Here is an 18,774-nt window from a genome sequence, read left to right as displayed (position 1 = left end):
GCCGCATATGGATCGCGCTGCGGCAAGCCTGGCTTGAAATTCATCCACTGCATTGGTGTGCGCCCGCCGTCGTAGAGACGCAGTCCACTAGTCATGGCAAGCACGGAGAGCACCTACATCCTCGACAGGCGAGAATCAGTCAAGGTGAGTGAGAAAAAAATACCAAAAAGTGGGTCGGGCGGATTCGTGGCCGCGCGGCCGGGACGTGACAGCCGCGGTCAGCTGTGCGCGCACTGCAACAAGTGCAGTTTAGCCTTTGCTCTTTGCCAAGCACTCCGACACTCTCGTGAGGAAATCTCTCGAACCTCGCTTTAAAAAAAAAAGAAAGGAACTGGAAGTGATGCTCTCGTAACCTCGTGCACGATTTTGCGCGTGAAGCGCAGAGCTCTTATGCGACACCGTACGTAATACGTCGCTTTGCCACAGATGTATTGATCGACGCGTCCAGTGGCCAAATAAGAGTACCCGGGCGACCTTCGACATCTTGGCATCACGCATATGTCGCTTTCTAAGGTACTATACGTCATTCACGGCCTTTTTAACATGTGCGATTAAGGCACGCCCATAAAGGCGTGTGCGGGGAAAATTAACGTACTACTACAGCGCGCGCCGCGTACTTGACGACGATACAGGCCGGCAGCCGCTCGCCTCTTGCAATTAGTCGAAGTAGATGAGGTGCCATAAATGATATCGCGTTTGCTTTCGGCGGCGCACACCATTATCTGCAACCTTCGACGAGCCTAACGTGCCGAAACGCGCAAATCCGCCGTATAATAGCGCGCTTCGCGAGCACTGTCGATAAGACGACCATTAAAGCTGATATTTATACTTTTTGTGCGCTGTAGAGGCTACGCCGCCCCGGCTTGTGGCGGCGCTGGTTTCGCTCTACCGACCACGCTCGCCCGAGCGCTTTGGCGCCCTGCCAAGTGTGCAGCGATCGGCGAATCAAAAGTTCGCGAAGCTGATACGGATCGCAACGACTCGAAACATTTCTCCGGTGCCGACGCCCGCAGGGCCGACGTTAACTCGAACTCCTGCTACGCACGCAGCAATGGGGCAGCCCACGAATATGCAGTCCAGCTTTAGCGTGCGCGCGTGCAAAGACAGCCGTTAAATGCGGGCTTTAACTTATGCAAAAGTTCTATGCTGGGCGGGTAGTATTTAATACGTTTGGCAATAATTTAGCATGGTTTCGTGTGTAAGAGACAAGCGATGTTAGAGGTGTGCGAGTATTAAAAATTTGGAATGATCTTGACTAATAGTAATCCACTCGATAAATCACTATTTGAAACTGTCAAATATTCGTTTCTCTTCAAATGTAAACTAAGGTGTAAGAGCACTTGTAGCGGACTGTGGCGATGAGAGTCCAAGTGGCAGCTGTTACCAATGGCTCCAGGGGAAACTATATAGGTCGTGGCGCACGCAGAAGCATCAGTCCCTGAGCCCGTGCCCTGAGCGAACGCATTAGGCAGCTAGATTCCTTTTTCCGATTAATTTCGTCATTAAATTAATAATTCCTGGCTTTACGGTGGCCTGCGACTCTGTTGTCACGACAGAACAATTCTTATAGTTTTCCAATCTCGCCATATGTTTTGCATTCCTTCAAAGCAATGTGCGGTGCCGTACACGTACATTACGCTAATCTCGTTCAACGAACGCGACATTCGACACGGATATGGTAAGGTGCCTTTTCCTCGTTTCATTAATTATTGTAATGCGACAGTGTACCAGACAACTCAAAAGCAATTTGTCGTTCACAAGCTCCTCGCTTGATGGGGCGTCCAATTCTGAACGACATTATGCATATGCACGAATCATTCTTGTAAAAATAATTTCTTTAACATCATTTTTAAAAAAAAACGTTTAAATCACCGTGTAACCCTCATTTAAAAATTGTCTTTTTCTTTTTTTCTTGTTATGCGATTTGGTTCGGAAATCTCACTATTCTAATTTCGAAAGCCCTCCATAAAATGTTACAATTACGGCAAATTTTGCGTCGTATATGAGTTGCTGCATTTACTTTCGCTTCTTATTAATTTACTTTTGGGAAATCTTAGTTTATTTTGGAACCGTGGCGACTCAAAAAGCCAGTAAACAGGTTTTTGTAGATTTATTTTTTTTTTCTTTCTCGCAAAACAGCTCTTGTCGCAGCTGCTGCAACAATAGCGAGGTCTGGAAAAGCGACAAACGATGCGGATTTCTCACACGCGGTTTCGGTCCATCGACGTCAAACCTTTAAACACGTCCGCGCGTCGGACACGTGCACGGACCTTCCAAACGAGGTAGCTGTGCCCCAATGACGTTCGCAGTGTTTGTGTATTTAAGAACTAAAATTTAGGCTAGATATATGTTGGTATAGACTCATCGTGGTGTCGTAGACCTGAGGCAAGAACGCAAGCGAAAGGGTTGGACAATGGCGCTACCTCACGTAAACTCTACTTGAAAAGGACTTTACTTAAAAAGCCATGCAAATAAATGGAGCCAAACCTCGTTACATAACTGAACTGGGTATAACGAAATAACTGATGTAACGAAGTTGCCCTTGAAATCCCCACACATATATTGACATCGCAGAACACATAATAATGGATATAACGAAGTAATTTTACCTCCGCCTTTAGCTTCGCTACAACGAGGTTTTAGTGTAATTCCAAGAAACCTTCACTCTAGCAACGAACAAACAGGTGCAGACAGCTACGCTATGCTGACGCGCCTTCCAGAAGGTCTGCGTGTCCTTAGCGGACTTTAGCAACCGAAGATTAATCGATGTAGTCATCAGAGTTCGTAAAGATGTGGCACGTTACCGTAACTGTACTCGCGCAACCTTACTATCTAAGCCCGAGCAAGATGCCTGCGTAATTGTTAAACAGTGGCAAGCAGCCATAGGTTGTCATTGCATTGAGCTCCTCCTGTCAAGCACCGTGTGCGCGCATGACCGGTTAATTTCAAGTGCGTGACGTGTGTCTCGGTGAGCTTCACGAAGACCGTTCACAGTCCGGAAGGTCTTGACTGTAATAGACGCCCGTTTCATCGGCGTACGCGTGTCCCGTGTGTAATGATGGCGTTCTAGAACTGTGCTCGTCAACCAGTCCAGTGCTATAAATTCCAAGTCCACCTCTCTGTTTACTTTCCTGCTGCTTGTTCCACGCCCGCTCTCAAACAAGGAATGTCGCTGACGAGCGGTATAGTCGAACTGGCATCATAACTCCAAGTCTCCGTCTTCCTGTGAACCGCTGTCTTGTTTACGCTTTTGGCGCGTAATTTTGTAACGCAAGTATCTTAGGACGGGAGCAAACGGCGCTTGGACGGGACGAAGTGAGGCTGACAGACAAGGCGCTGACAATTAGGACGACAGACGAGACGTCCTCACTTCGCGCCTTCCTTCCAAGCGCTTCCTTTCCTCCTTCCAAGCGCTGTTTGTTCCCGTCCTAATGATGTGCCAATCAGCCGAGATCAACACACTCCTTCACGCGAGTATTCACAATGATGGCCATTATTGTGAGCAGTTTATTTAATTATTGCTGGGTGCTTTCCCGCCGAGAACGGCATGGACGGCCACAGCGTTCCTGACAGGAAAGCACCGGGCACACAGAGAGAGAGAGAGACGTGTATAGAAAGAAATTTAAAATTTAATGCTATTTTCGAGCTCAAAAACGGGACCGTCATATAGGAAGTACAGAGTGCTGACTATCACCTCACGTGTGCTGATGTTTTGCAGACTGCCTATCATCGGCCGGGTCGCGCGATAGAGATGAGTTGATAATCAGCATTCTGCAGAACACACAAATTGCTGTAAGTACGCTGTAAAGCTGTGATGCAAGCCGTAATGACAGAGGAAATGAAGGACATATGTAAGTACACCCTTTTCGCGTCGAACCTCGCAGCAAAAAATAAACCCGACTTGATAGTCTGTCTTGTCCTTTTAGTTGTCCCGTTCTCGTGCTGGAAGGTAGCACTGTGTCAATAGAATTAGCCCAACTGCACCCTCTTACATAACACATATAAAGAAATTTACTCATAACATTTAAAGAAAGAGAGAGAGCGAAAAAAGCAAGGATGCGGTTAGCTTACCGGCAGTTAGGTATACATTTCGTTTGGTGAGCGCATAAAAAGCAGACCATACTGCTGTGCCAAGACTGCGACTACCGAATAGACTAGAATAACTAAGACACCGCTTACATGTGAACTGATGTTTCGTCAATGCTCTGTCTTAGCTGTTCGATTGTCTCGCTGCTGCGCCGAAAAAAAGCATCACTGTATTGAACAGACCCAATCGTACATTCTTGCAGGCGAGACTACGTGGTAAACACCGCAAGCAAATATCATTAAGAATCACTGACGATTATAATTGTCTGACAACGAGACATTCTAGTGGGTGTTAGCATCTTGAAGAGTGTAAAGCCTTTACATCCTTTGGGCGTACACCCTTAAAACAGTTGCACCCTTTTGGGGTGCATATTTGTCCCACAACTATAATCGTTGTCTGCCTTGCTTGCATTTCCTTTCTTAAAAACACGGCGCGCTCGCTAATTTCCTGTCGAGAATGCTGTGTCACGCTGATAACGCGCATGCCGTTCGTGACTTGTAAGTACCGGGCTTGCAGCGTTTGATAAAGAAGGCAAATGTGGGCAAGACAGATGACGATCATTGTTGTGGGACAAGATGCCAAAGGGCGCAAACTTTTTTTTAAGCGTGCAAGCGATAATCGTCATCTGTCTTGCTTGCATTGCAGCATTGAAAGCTCTGCGCTCGCTATTTTCATGTCAAGAATGCTATGTCACGCTGATAACGCGCATGCCGTTCGTGACCTGGAATTACTGGGCGCGCCACGTTAAAGAAAGGCATTCCAGATAGATGTCGATTATTCTTTGGGGGCAAGATAAGCCCGAAAGGGCGCAGGCTTTTCCCACATACATATAGCGGCATCTGCCCCTGGTGCGGCGACACACGCCCTACACTCTTTCACATCTCGTGGGGGTGCGAGGACAAACCTCAACACTTAAAGACTCCTAACACGTCATTTGAGCGGTGGGAGGTACAGCTGACCGGCGATACCCTGGCGGGACAAGAAGCTCTCGTCCAGCAAGTACGTCGAGCAGCCATGGCCAGTGGAGTCCTGGAATGAGGACGCCACCCACTCGACCTCAAGAGCAACCACCTCGGTGGTCTGAATAAATGTTTTTTCTCTCTCTCTCTCTCTTAGAGTGAATGAACGCGCCACCATTTTCGGTGCGCGCTTCCTTTGTCTAACGCTGTGTGCCAGGACCACTCCTGCCAGAATTAAACGGCACGAGCGTCCGTTGCCTGCCCGAGAGCAAAGCAAAGGCACTCAAGTGTACGAAAGGAAATGGTTCGAAGAAACGGTGCCGATCATTGTTTCGGAACACAAGCACAAAATGGACACGCTGAAAAAGTTATATAGCTTCTGTGAGAGCGCATACAATGTATGACTTACTACTTTCGCATTTATTTCGCCAAGATATCCGCACAGTAAACTGCGTGCTGGCTCAGTAACAACCTTAATGACGAAAGGTACGGGCATAAGGTATACACACAGCAGCACTAAAAACAAAATAATAATAATAGTGTCTAGGATCGGAAAATACGAAAGTCAAAGCTGTCAGCTGCGGCAACGTTGTTTGGCACGCTAGCTGCGCTAACGAAATAAGAAATAAACGAGAGAGAGAGGGGGGGGAGGGGGGAAGGAAAAAGTCGGAGCTTTTGACTATACTGATCTGGACTACAGGCAAACTTTTGTGATCCGGTCAAGCCATTCGCCGTACAACATATCACAGTTCCGCGATAAGGGCGAAGCAATGCATGCGACAGCAACAGTAGAATATTAGACGAAGTGTAAGACTCTTTGCTGTATATTGGCAGTATGGATTAAAGAATACGTAAGCTGCTAAAGTAAAAACGGGCTGTTGTGCTATAGGGGGTCCTCTGTTTGAACCTTGCCATCGAACAATTTGATTTATATCTGTTAATTAAATCCAGAATCTTTTTTAGCGACTTTACAACCACTTTTTCCCTATCGGGTAAGTTTCAAACTTCTTTCCCGGGCCGATCCCAGAGATGTTGGAAAGCCGCGCCAATAAAAAAAAATCATTTCCGGGTTCGAGCTCTGTTATTGTTTCGCAATTTTTCTGAGAAGATTTGAGATAAAAGGCGTGCTGTGTCGGTTTTTTTTCCTTCATGACGTTTGTGGGCTGCCATTTTCAAAATTCTGGGGAATAATTTTGTCATGAATGTAAAACCTGGTACGAGCAACTTTAGTAATAGAATGCTGTGGCAATATAACCCGCATATACCGCATGTCATATAGCATGGCATGGCACATAGCATGCATATATACCTAAATATATACGAAACCTAGCGGCGACGATGACGGCGAAAAATTCGCTTGGAGTGTCCATATAATTAAAAAACACATTTAACAACAACACCGTGGCAACGCCCCGACAACGACGACGGCGGTGATGATCAATGACATAACGACGCTTTGACTACGAGCGATTTGAAATGTAGAAAGAGCTAGAGCGTAATAATTTGCGTCACAACAACGCTTGAAGCCACAGGCACGAATACATTAGACAAACCCATGCACTGACCATAATTACCACGAATGCTCAATTACCAATCGCAGCGCTACAGAGTTACTTCTTTATCGTCGCAAATTCACTCCGTGGTTGCTCCCGCTTGTGCCTCTTGCTTTGGCCCCTCTCGTGCTTGTTGCGGCTGCGAACGCTAGGCCCACGGCATCGCGTTTCTTTCCGTTTCGACCAGCGTCGACCAGCGTTGCGTTGCAGCGTGGTGAGCATATATGAGAAGCGTCGTGCGGCCGATCCACGCTTCGAACGCCGAAACCTCGACACGTCGCCGTGTATACTCGAGACTCTCGATGCTGTACATGGTCGCTTTCCCACGGCCACATCTGCTGTCTGCTCCCGAGCGCGAGACTGTGTGCATGTTTGCGTGTGCTCGCGATTCCGCTTCTCCGGTGGCAATTAACGCCGCCGCCATCCGACAGAGAGCGTGTAACATTGAGAGATTCGACCAATCGAATCGAATTCTGGGGGATTTTGCGTGCACCAAAACCACGAGTTGATCGTAAGGCATGCCGTATAGTATATAGGTGACTCCAGATTAATTTTTGACCACCGGGGCATCTTTAACGTGCCCCCAACGCATGGGACACGGGCGTTTTTGCATTCCGCCCTCATCGAAACGCGGCCGCCGCGGCTAGGATTCGATCTCGCGACCTCGCGCTTAGCAGCGCAACGCTATATTCACTATAAGCCACCTTAGCCCTAAGTAGATCGACGCAGACTCTGTGGGTGGTGCTGGGAAATTGCAGCGCAGCTCGAGGCGATGTGATGTAGTGGTTCAAATACGGGCGGCGACCTTTTTACGTTTTGTTTTGTTACCGACTTCTATAGAAAATTAGGCGGATACAATCGCTCATACAAGCAATGAAAGGCATACGCGTCTATCGGGGAAAACCCTGCGAACTGAACTTGCAAGAAAAAAAGCTATTTCTTATATTATCTCAGCGCGATAGGTATAATGTAATCGAGTTTATAGATAGTTGGACGTTTGGCCGCAGGGCAGGAAAAGAAGAGAGAACTAGAGAATATTCGTTTGGAGAGAGAGAGAGAGAGAGAAGGGTCTTTGTTGGAAAGCAGAAGGGTTAGACGGCATATATTCATCTACTTGTTACCCTGCGGGTAATGGGTCGGAGGCTATAGAAATGTCCTATAGAAGAGGGCGGGCAGGAGAATAAAAAATAAAAAAAAGTTGTGAAGGTATTGTGATCTTATCGGCTGTACAGTAAGTGTCCTAAGTGATGAAGGCAGGTAGATTCGGTAAATATTTACGGCTCACGAAAAAAGAAATACATTGATGAGGTCCCAGTTTATAGAGCAATGGTATTGAGTCAATGTGTGAAAACAAGAAGTTCAGGGCCTTTCGCGATTTCGACGGGCAAGGCCAGTGACCCAGAATTACTGTCAGATTTCGAAGGGTTTCGTTCAAGCTTTTCAATGTCCATTTGATATATCGTTGTCGCTCGTCTCTCCAAGCTGGGCTCTCTAGCAAGCTGTGCTCTATTGAGACTCCACATCGCTGCATAGTTGTCGCAATACGGACTTGTGGTCGGCCAATTGCGAAAGTCGAAGCCTGTGATAGCAGGTCTCTGCAGATGCCGCGTTAGACATTGTGATAGCCTTGATTGGGGTTCCGGGTCAGCGTCGTATAATAATAATAATAATAATAATAATAATAAAAGAACTCAGTGCCCTTACACTCTGTGAAGAAGGATGCATGACCTGCGAAGCTGCGTATGTGGGCCCCTTAATGGCGAACTGTGCTTCCGCCGCGAGTCGGCCCGGCATCGCACTATCTTCGGGATCAGCCCACACATGGGGAGTTTTCTGTCTATACACAGGGACACAATCTTGGAGGAACTATAGCTTTTAACAGCTTCGCTGTAAAAAGTACACAGTTTCGCCGGCGAAGCACTGGCAGCGATATCTATACTCCGTTTCATACATCAGCTGCAACGCTCAGGAAGCTACGCAAGAAGTGCGGTCAAGAAAAGTTATCACTCCGCGCGTTCCGTCTATGCTTCGCTGCGCGCCAGCGGCGTCTGCTCGCGCGAGCATACACGTGAGGCTGCCGCGACTGCCTGCAAATAAAAAACAGCGAAAAGCAAATTGGTATAAAAAAAACGTGTCAGCAGCAGAACGAGCACATGCTTTGTTTGCTTCTGAGGGTAAATTATCGTTTGCGTTCAGAACTGACCTTATATAAAGAACATTTTCACAAGAATCTATGAAAGGACACCGAACTGTTTCTAAGAGCGAACGCAGCCACTGCAAAAATTATCTCTAGCCTCCACAGCGTTGCATCTTATGTATGAAATGGAGTATAAACTTATAGTGTTGCGTTCGAACTCCTCGGGCGGCTTTGTAAACTATACGCGGGTGCGACATGTTGGCGCGACGCAACACGTGAGCCAACTCCTGCTGGGCGGAAGAAACAGCACCCCGGCAGGTATACCAGGCGTCCCAGAGCGTTGTGGCGCAGTGAGGAGTATTGCCATGATGCCATGGCGTTGGAGGCGTCGACGGTGCGCCACCAACGAGATCGGCGGGGAACCGTCGGCGTCAGTCAGCGCCCCGTGAAATGTTAGACGGCGTTATCAATAAGTGATGTCCGTTCCGGTCAGACCAGTGCATATATATGCAGCGGCTCAGCAGGAGCGCTATAGTGTGTTCACATTCACACAGGATTTTGCGGCAATGATCTCGATGATTTGTTACAGAGATCTCGCAGTATCCTTTGCAATTTGTCGAGTTGGTCTCGCGATAACGCTCTAAGAATTAACAGCTCCAAATCAGAGGCCATATTATTCAAGGCAAGAGGCAGGCAGCCTTATTTAAATCAAGAATTATTCTTGGACGGTGCACCGATTGAGACTTTGACCAAATACAAAGTATTGGGCGTTACGCTTTCAGAAGATGTTAACTGGACGTATCACATTAAACTAGTTATGAAATCATTGTCATCTGCCGCAGGTGTATTATCCCGTTGCCGTCATATTTTTCCAGAGAAAGTAAAGTTGCAGATATATTATGCTTTGTTTGAATCGCATCTGAATTAGCGTGCGCTTGTATGGGCTACCACCACGATACGTAATCTTCATGCACTTCTTCAACTTCAAAAACGAGCACTTCGAGATGTAGCGAATGTACCTTATTTCCACTCTACTGCCCAACTTTTTGAAAATTATTACCTAATACGAGTAACTATTACCTTTATGAATACATTTACGAACCTGTATAGATACATGAATATGTATTCTTTTTCCTTCGTCTGAAGGCACCCGGAAATTGTCGATATCCTCGCCTTCCTCGACTACACCCGGGGGGGGGGGGAGGAGAGGGGTTGACAGAAGACCTATGGTCCCCGGGTGCCAAACGACCTATAGCTACGCCACTGAATGTAAGGGCCTTCAGGCACATTCAACCTGTGCGTGGCAGCTTTTCGCCTGGACGACCCCCCCACAAGTTTTGTTGGAAATAAAACATTCGATTGACATACGCGCCCGTACGCCGTTCATGCCAGCAGCGGAAGAGAAAACGCTGTGCATGGCTCCGCTATACTGTGTCGATTAGGGAAATGTCGACGCTTCATCGTATATTCAGCCATCGCATTTCAGTCTGGGTCGAGTTCCCCCTCCGCGCGCGAGGCGTGCATGCGCTGCCAATAGCGGGACAGCACGACGGCGGCGCCAACGGCGGCGCCGCGCCTCGAGCGTCCGTATAATTGCAATAAAATTTTAGTTGCTGGCAAGGGAAGACTTGACTACCTTCTGTTCCGTTCCTTGAGCACATTGCCCTTATAATCGCCAAAGCTGAAGCCTCTGTAGACCGTTTTATTGAGGGCGCCGCCATTTTGCGACCACAGCGTCGTCTACCGTCCGACGCCATGCTGGTATGTGGGATGGCGCTGGAGGTTGCACGGCGAACGTGCTGCCGACGACGAGCAGCAAGTTTTCGCGCTTTCTCGAGAGGTGTCAACAAGTTGTTTGGATTGGTGAACTCCTTAGCGTGTCGTCATAAAGCTTTTAGCTTCGGTATAGCCGCTACATCGAACGGCGACGAGTCTATAGGGGCGCTCCTGCAGCTCTGCCCACGATCTAAACAGGAGGCAAGTCAAGTCTGAACATTGTAGATACGTAACGTACACATGTAACGTGTTGTTATTGTATGTCTATAGCCTTGAACTCTATTAAGGTATCACCCAGGCGGACAACAATCGGAGGTGTCTCCATGTATCACGTGCGGTGTGCCGCACCCTGCAGCGTACACATCCCAATCCAGATAACTGCGAAGTTTCGGGGAAACGCGTGCTTTCGTGCTCCTAAAATGTTCGCGGTACGATTTTCTAAACACTGTTTATCTGGCACTCGGGCACCAAGCTTTACAAAATAAACAACTGCAAAGTAATTCCATCGAAAGGGCTGTTAACATGGATAAAACGAGCTGATGACAGTGGCCGCGAATATGCCACGATCAACCAGACGCACGCGACGCGTTGAAAGATTTTGCGCGCTCTTGGGTCTCGAATAGTTCCTGCGCGTGCAAGGGCACCTTGCCTACTCGGGAGAGCTGAAAAACGAACAACTACTCTTTGCGACAGCAACTTTATTTTATGCAGTAACACAGCGCGCGATGAGCGGCGTCGACAGCTTGCCGGCGAAATTCGGAAGCATGGGAGAGCCCGTGTGAACTTATAGGGCCGGCCGGCACACGGTAGGGATAGCTTTTGTTACAGAATGGAAAAGAACACACCTTCATTTCTTAGTCGGCACGTACTGTTTTCATAATACGTTCTCGCTCAACTTCCGTCAGAACGTTGGTTGCCAAGCTTCATAATGTTAGAACACGTTCGAACAGAACAAGTTACGCCCAGGTATTTATATTGCCTGACTATGGGTATGACTTGCTCTTGATCCGACACCAAGTAGTCACTCGTGTCTTCATTAAAGATCATAGTTCCCGATTTCTCTGTGGTAAACTTGAGGTCTAGATTTGTCACTGCGTTGCCACAGATATTCGAAAGTGTCTGTAAATCTCCTTTATTGCCCGCTATAGTAGCACTATATCGCCCGCATACATCAGTCCAGGGAGCTTCTGTTGCACCATTTGTCCATTACGCACGTGGGATAAATCAAACCATAATTCGCTCTTTTACAGTTCGTCTTTCTGTGCCCTTAGCATAAAGCGTGCTTGTTGTTCACGCGCGCCAACAATGCTCGTTGTTCTCGCCTCGGCGCATCCACAGCTGGCCTCCGCGTAACCAAGCCAGCTGTGGATGCTGGGAGGCGAGCGCCATGTCGATGGTGTTGCAAGGAAACGAGCGGGGCGCATCGATCTATGAATGGTAGGGACGCGCGAAAGGGCTTGAAATTATATTCCAGTGGCTACCTGGACATACCGGCATTGCTGGTAATGACCTCGCCGACGAAGCCGCCCGCGGTCTGCCCATCTGGACGTACGACCAATTCCAATCCCCTTATCAAGAACCGACGATGCAAGAAAGCTTCACATTGTGGCTAGAGCCATGACACACAAAAACTGGTCTTCTCCCAACCTCCCGAAGTGTCATCTTCATAAGCTGGATCCAACCTTAAAGCTACAAGTGCTATCGAAAATTCCCCGCTCTGAGGCGACAGTATTGTGCCGCCTCTGGCTCGGGGTGAAATTTACAAAGGCCTACTCGTTCCACGTTGGAATGCAGGATACGCCCATGTGCGACTCTTGCGGAACCACAGAAACGATCGAGCACATCCTGTGTATCTGTCCCCAGTACGACATCGAGCGCGAAGTTCTCCGGACAGCGCTGAACCAGCTGGACTCTATACCATTTTCCGAAATGAAGATCCTTGGACCCAGGGCCGTACGCGTCGATGGCACAGAAAGCCACGAAGGCGCTCTTGAAATACCTCAAGTCGACAGGTCTTGGGAACAGTGTGTATAGACTCGTTGCGAACCTTCTACTGTGCGCGAAACTGTGCTCTCTCGTTCTCCTCTCTCTCTCTCTCTCTCTCATCTCCATACTCCCTTCCCCCAGTGCAGGGTATCAAACCGGACGTAGGTCTCGTTAACCTCCCTGCCTTTCCTGTCCTCTATTTCTCTCTCTCTCTCTCTCTCTGGAAAAGGAGGTTTGTGTTCGAGTTTCCGCGTTGCAGAATTATGTTTTCTGGTATATTCAAATTACAATCCGACGGCATCACGTCTGCAAGTTGTGTGTAAGTCGTACTTTACGAATTTTCTGACGCATTTTACTTCGAGAAATCCAATTAGTTCAGTGACGCCTCTGCGCCACGCGGAGGGCCTGCGTGTTCTGGAATGATTTTTTGCTCACCAGACCATAGAGAAAGAAAATGACAAGACGCCCAGCGCCGGACGCCGGCACCGGATTTTCTGCGACACGGGGTCCTTAACGCCGTCGCGTTAAAACGCGTGTACATGTGTTTCATTGGCAACGGCGAGCCGCCTGCAGTCATTTGCGGAAGAACGACGCGCTGACACATGTCACTACTCCCGGTTCCCTGGGTCTATACCACAGAAAAACACAAGCTCAAGCAAACATTAAAGGATGGCCGCGACTCTGGTGATAGGAAGGCGCATTTCAAGCAATTCTACGTGGCAGCGATTGCTGCCGACGGTGATGCGCGGATGTAAAAAAAAAAAACTGAAAAGAATGTCCGACGATTACGATACTCCATATAATGCGGAATTTGAGCGCAGCCTTATACGTGTTTTCGTTTCGCGATACATTGAGTCGAATTTGAGACAGAAATCACCGCACCGACTGGCAGTGGGTCAGTGCCGTCAGCGCCTTCGCAGGAGGAGGGGCAGTATGGCAACGCTATTGGCGGCGAGGAGTTACGTAGTCGCCATCTATCGGAAGCGCCTCGCTGGCGTAGTATGAGGGATCACGCGGCGCGCTCCTCGTAGGTTTTGCTGTCAGCGCTCACTGAAAACACAACGCGCGAGCTCTCCCGGACATTTCTGTAAGTACTTTCGAAACGAGAGAAGTTTTTACTGTCTAAATAATAATCTTGGGCAAACTGAAAGCACAGAATCGTTTACAGACGCTATCTCTTTACCGAATACGTACAGTGAACGCCACTGAGCGCGGTCGCCGCGATGGAGTCTCCCGAACCGGCTTCTTGCGTGAAAGGTAGGCAAACGCTGAGAGTAAACTATGTGAAATATATTGTTAGAGTGGGCTGTCTGTATAACCAAATGGGGCATAACAGAATGAAGCTTCAATGCAGCGATCGCACGGGTTCGCAGCGACCGACTGCGCGTCTGCATGCATGTCCGCGCACAATGTTTTGCTTTCGCTGTGAGCGCGTTTTGGCACCGTGCCATGAGCTTTAGGCCGCAGAATATGAGCATTTGACAGTATACAAACAACCATTGTTGCGTGGGCGCTATCAGAGCTGTTAAAAATAATTTCATTTTAGAGACTTCGACGCCTACGGGGACTGTGATGTGCCGTCACGACGATTCAATATTTTTTTTTTCTTCTAAATTCTTGGACGTTTCCATATCATTTCTCGAGTTGCGTCGCACTGCATGTTTTTCGGTGTTCTCAGCGTGCGATTCCCGCTGCTTCTCTTTTGTATTCCAGTGCATTAATTCATAACACGTACAAACATGACCATATGCCATGCCTTTCTCTAATGTGCGTCTTACCGCTCCCTTTCCTTTCCAGTGAACTTGCCAGTATCTATAGCGTCGACAAGTTCATAGACCAAACCGTCATGACATTAGTCGGGCAGCGGACTCGGGCGAGAGTCTCAGCGCGCGTTTTCCGAACATCGCAGACCCGGCGCCGTAGCAGAAATCTTCCTCGCGTCTGTGCTTGCTGCATACCGGAGTTGTAGCCGATGGCTGTTTGCCGGTTTTATGTTTCGCGAGCCAAGCTTCACGCAGCTTCTTGTCCTGCGGCTACGTGTGAATGAGGCTCCGTTGCGTACGTCCGGCACTGCGGCACCGAGCAGTAGCCTACCATGTTGCGCGCCTTCAAAGGCAGCCACTACCTATTCTAGTGCTTTCAAGCGTTGTAAAGGAGACACTCGAAGCGGGAAAATCTCGCCACTAAAAGAGGACCGCAGCGTACGAGGGAATTTAAACTCTCGTTTTCAGCTCGCTTCGGCGCTCTCGAAGCAGCCGACGCGGCCGCTATGTCCACGTGATCCCTAATAGCACGTCACGCCGACGGTGGCGCCAGCTTTTCCAGTGGTGGAGCTCGAGGCCAATAGCATGGGGAGCGCGGCATCCGAGCCAGCTGTGGAAGAAGACGACGACGAACGCGCAAGCAGTGGCACGACCGCGTTCGCGCGCACACAGCTCTGTCCGTATGGGCGACTTGTTGGAAACAAAAAAAGGAAAAGAAAACCTGCAGGCTGACATGAGCGGAGAAAAAGGAAGAAAGTGGCTTTTCCTTGCCTTCCGTATAAGATAGAAAAAAAAACGGATAAGAGAAAAACAAACAACTAAAAACTTACTGCAGTGAATCCGACATTTTCCTTTATGCTGGGTTACCGAGAAAAAGAACTGTTATGGTAAAATGCGGAGCCCAAGAATATTGTGCATTTTTATGCGCAACACAAGAGCCGCGTAGGAGAGGGTGTCAGGGTAGATTCTCTGCGCGTTCATTCTCTCTCCATTCGTTGGACATTTTCGCCATGCAATCGCAAACGTGTATCTTAAGAGTCGCTGGCCACTTCTGTTTGCGTGCACAGGTGTGCGGTAGCAAAATGAAAAGACACGATGCAACAACCAAACAAACGAAGCCTGCGTCTTACTTCAAGAAAGTCCGCACGGATGAAACAGGCGGAGGAGAAGAGCCACCTCCGTCAACGGACAAAACTGCCCCTTTCCCTGCACGGCCGGAAGGTGGTGGTGGTAACAACTTTATTTCGTCAACAGAAAGGATTTGGTTGACCTTAGTGATCTTTCAGGGTGCGTGAGGTGGCCGTCCGATAAGTTCCTTTAGTGCCATCTGTTATGGTCGTGAGGCTCTGTCTGTCGGCGACTTCCAAAGCCCAGCTGACGGCCTGCAGTTGAACCGCCGGGTCCGAGCTGGACACCGCATCCTCCCACTCTTGCTCGTTAGAGAGATGCCATTCTCTTTTCGGTTTTAGATTGTCGCAGTCGAATAAAATGTGTTTTAAATCTGCCTTTGTGACCCCGCAGAGCTTACATTCGGGGGTGTAGAATCCTGGGTAGGCCTTGGAGTATATATAGGGGTTGGGGAAGGTGTTAGTTTGTAGCTTCCGCCAGGCCACTTGTTGATGTTTATTAAGGCTTTTGTCCGGCGGCGGGAGCGTCCTTCTGTTGTTTCTGTAATATAATGTTATCTCGTGGTAGGTGGTCAAGGTCTCTCTGGCCGACCTCAAGACCGGCTCGCCCACTGCCCGGTTGACGAAACCTCAGGCTAAATTGTGGGCCACGTCGTTCCCAGGATGCGACGCGTGGGCCGGAACCCATATGATTGTAACGGGTCTGGCGTTGAAATTTTGCGGTTTTAGGAGCAGGCCAAGCACCAGCGCTTCGCCTGCTTTGTAACTAAGGCGTTTACCAATCACAAGAAAGCTATGCGCGCCTTCAAGAGCCACGCGTCCAGCAGTTACCACGCCTTGTCAACAACGCTATCTCTGAGAACTTTCTAGCAGTCTCAACCCTACTCCGCAATGCCGGCATGTCTAGGGTACAAACGCCCACAACACGCGTTAAGAAACCTCCTTCGTTGTGCCTAGCAAAAGCCCCCAGATTTTCCCTTCTCCCGTTCGCTATTACCCGCGCCTGCGCACAAATGTCGGGCGCTCCCTCAAATGACCGTCTCCTCGAGAATCCCGTTATCGTCTGTCGACGGCCGCACTTGCAACTTTGCACCGTCGCTCTCGAGGCACGCTTCGCAGCAAACGCAAGCGCCGGGATCGTTCGTTCGTACAGAAGGGGGGGGGGGGGATCTTGCTGCTGTTTTTGTTGGTCTGCGCAGCGCTGACTGAACGTAACAGGGACCCAAGAGCCACGTCGCCAGCCTGTATGTTTAGCGACGCCCGCTCCGAGCATGAGCGCTGTCAGAGTTGTCGGACGATCCCACCGCTGTCTACCAGATGCAGGAGTCGTCGGACGATCTCGCCGCTGCCACCATTTGAAGGAGTTGACGGTCGTAGAGAGGAACTCGGTGAACAGGATTTATTTACATTATTTACATCTTAGACAAGACATACATCGACAGTCTAGCGTGACTCCCAAATGGAGCACGCAAGACGACGCATACAGCAAACAGCTTACGAGCACACAGCTCACTAGTACATTTCGAGCTCGACGACGAGCAAGCACTAGCAGCCGACAATCGCTGCTTATAAGCACTTGTTCCCCCCTTGATTCCAAGCGGACGGAAACGTTCGTCCAGTCATCGTTCGACGTCACCGTTCGACGTCACCATAGACCAGCCCTTTTGGAGGAGGATGAGGGCTGTTGGAGGAGAATGAGGACTCACATACACGTGCCGCACATACACACAGGTGTAATGGTCCGGAGCCGACGTCAGAGGGGCTTCGTAGAACTCTGAGCCGTTCCGGGTAGCACATTGTCTTGCGTCTTGGTCGGAACGCGGGAAGGAGACCCTGTCGACGTTCCCGCGGTAACTCCCCCACTCACAGCAGAACAGGGCGGCGCTGTCGTGCCGCGCACAAAGCCTGCTTCGTCGAACTCCTTCACTCGCAACGGCAACGAGGCTAGAGGTTGGCGGCGGCGTTCCAAGATGAGGTTACTACAGCTGGCGTAAATGGCTGGCAAACTTGCACTGCAGCTGGCCGTTCTTAACAGCGCATCGCATGTGAAACGTTCCGCTAAGACGAGTAGTTTAGCGACCACATGGGGAATTAAATTTTTTTAGCCCGCGCATTCGTGCAATTATTACGTAGGATGTTGACAAAGCTGCAGCGGACAATTCTACGGCTACATCGGGTACATGAGCTCGGGATTCTTTACCATTTACGCCCACTCAAGTCGGCGGGAAAAAAAGAAGGGGGGGAGGGTCTTGAGACATGTATGACAACCCCCCTCCCCCAACTGGCACCCAGAGCATATTCTGCTTGCACCGCTAAACTAAATCATGCTATGAAAACGGTATGTCGCCTCGCGGCATAACATGTATCATGATCAACTTCAGACCTTCCGAGACAGTTATCGTTCCTGCTACCGTGCCTGCAGACAAAAGTACATTAGCGAGAATATTTCTGCTGCGTTAGTAGCACCAATGCTGGGGCAGAAAGCTATAAACGTGAACCTTAAACGTGCATCACTAATTTATTAAACGCGCCTAACTGCCTAAACAGAGCACACTCGGCGATTTGAAACGCCAGCAAGATATTGAAAGCGATGTTCTGTTCGCCGGGAAGAAAGAAGTCCCGAGTGAAGTGGTCCGAACAAACCGCTATAGTTTCAATCGTACCTTTTCTCAATGAGAAGTTTCTTATCCAAGTGGCTCTCCGATGCGTGTCGTCTGCTTCTTTCGCGAAAGGTGAAATCATACATTGCTGTCTTTCCACCGCGATGACACGCATAATGGTACGCAACAAGTCTTTCGACATCCGTATCTTTTTTTTTTTTTTTCATTTTCGGGCTTGTGCGCAGCGGCATCACGACCACTCGAGAACTACGACCCGTCGGCGCATAACGTCATAGGAGGCCATCTTTTGCTGCAAGCTTGAACCTGGATGGACTGCTTCTTGGCGCGGCCGCTTGTGGGGGCGAGCATTTAGTTGGAACCGCCAGTTGGCAGTTAAATTTACCTTCGTGCTCGGCGTTCAGAGGAGGGTGTAGCTCGGCAGTACGTTTTTCCATCTGAACAGGAATGGCCGCGTTCGAGAGAACTAACTGTGGCATAGTAGTGGTAATTTATCAAACTGGTGTTCATCATTAGTTATAAGGCCTACAAATGCGCAATATGTTGCACAAATTTCGCGCTACTTGTCTGTGGCGCCCCTGCGTTCGACGCGTGCTCATCCACCGCTCGTTCGGCGCGAAACTGCATCTGCTAGACCATCTGTAGTGGATAAAAATTGATATATCAGTTGACAGCTTGAATGGAATCGTACGTTATATTTACAAAGATATTGCCAAATTTCTATTCGCAAATTAGTGATATATACTTCAAAGCGGTGTGTAACACAAA

At 49.0% G+C, this 18,774-nt stretch overlaps 1 protein-coding gene across 2 annotated transcripts in view; it reads left to right on the top strand.

Moving 5' to 3' along the window:
* The first annotated feature begins 4 nt into the window (after nucleotides 1-4).
* LOC142572787 (putative sodium-coupled neutral amino acid transporter 11) overlaps nucleotides 5-18,774 on the top strand; it is a 69,128-nt gene continuing 50,358 nt past the window's right edge. Inside the window, exon 1 of one of the 2 annotated variants that reach the window (XM_075682142.1) lies at nucleotides 5-144. In XM_075682142.1, coding sequence (XP_075538257.1) covers nucleotides 94-144 — 51 coding nt within the window. In that variant the 5' untranslated portion in view covers nucleotides 5-93. The remainder of the gene's footprint in view (nucleotides 145-18,774) is intronic. The other variant, XM_075682143.1, reaches the window with a different exon arrangement.

Source organism: Dermacentor variabilis, chromosome 2 (genome assembly GCF_050947875.1).
Source record: "Dermacentor variabilis isolate Ectoservices chromosome 2, ASM5094787v1, whole genome shotgun sequence".
NCBI classification, from domain to species: domain Eukaryota; kingdom Metazoa; phylum Arthropoda; class Arachnida; order Ixodida; family Ixodidae; genus Dermacentor; species Dermacentor variabilis.
Note: the sequence above shows the minus strand (reverse complement) of the source record. Positions and strands in the feature narration are given on the sequence as shown.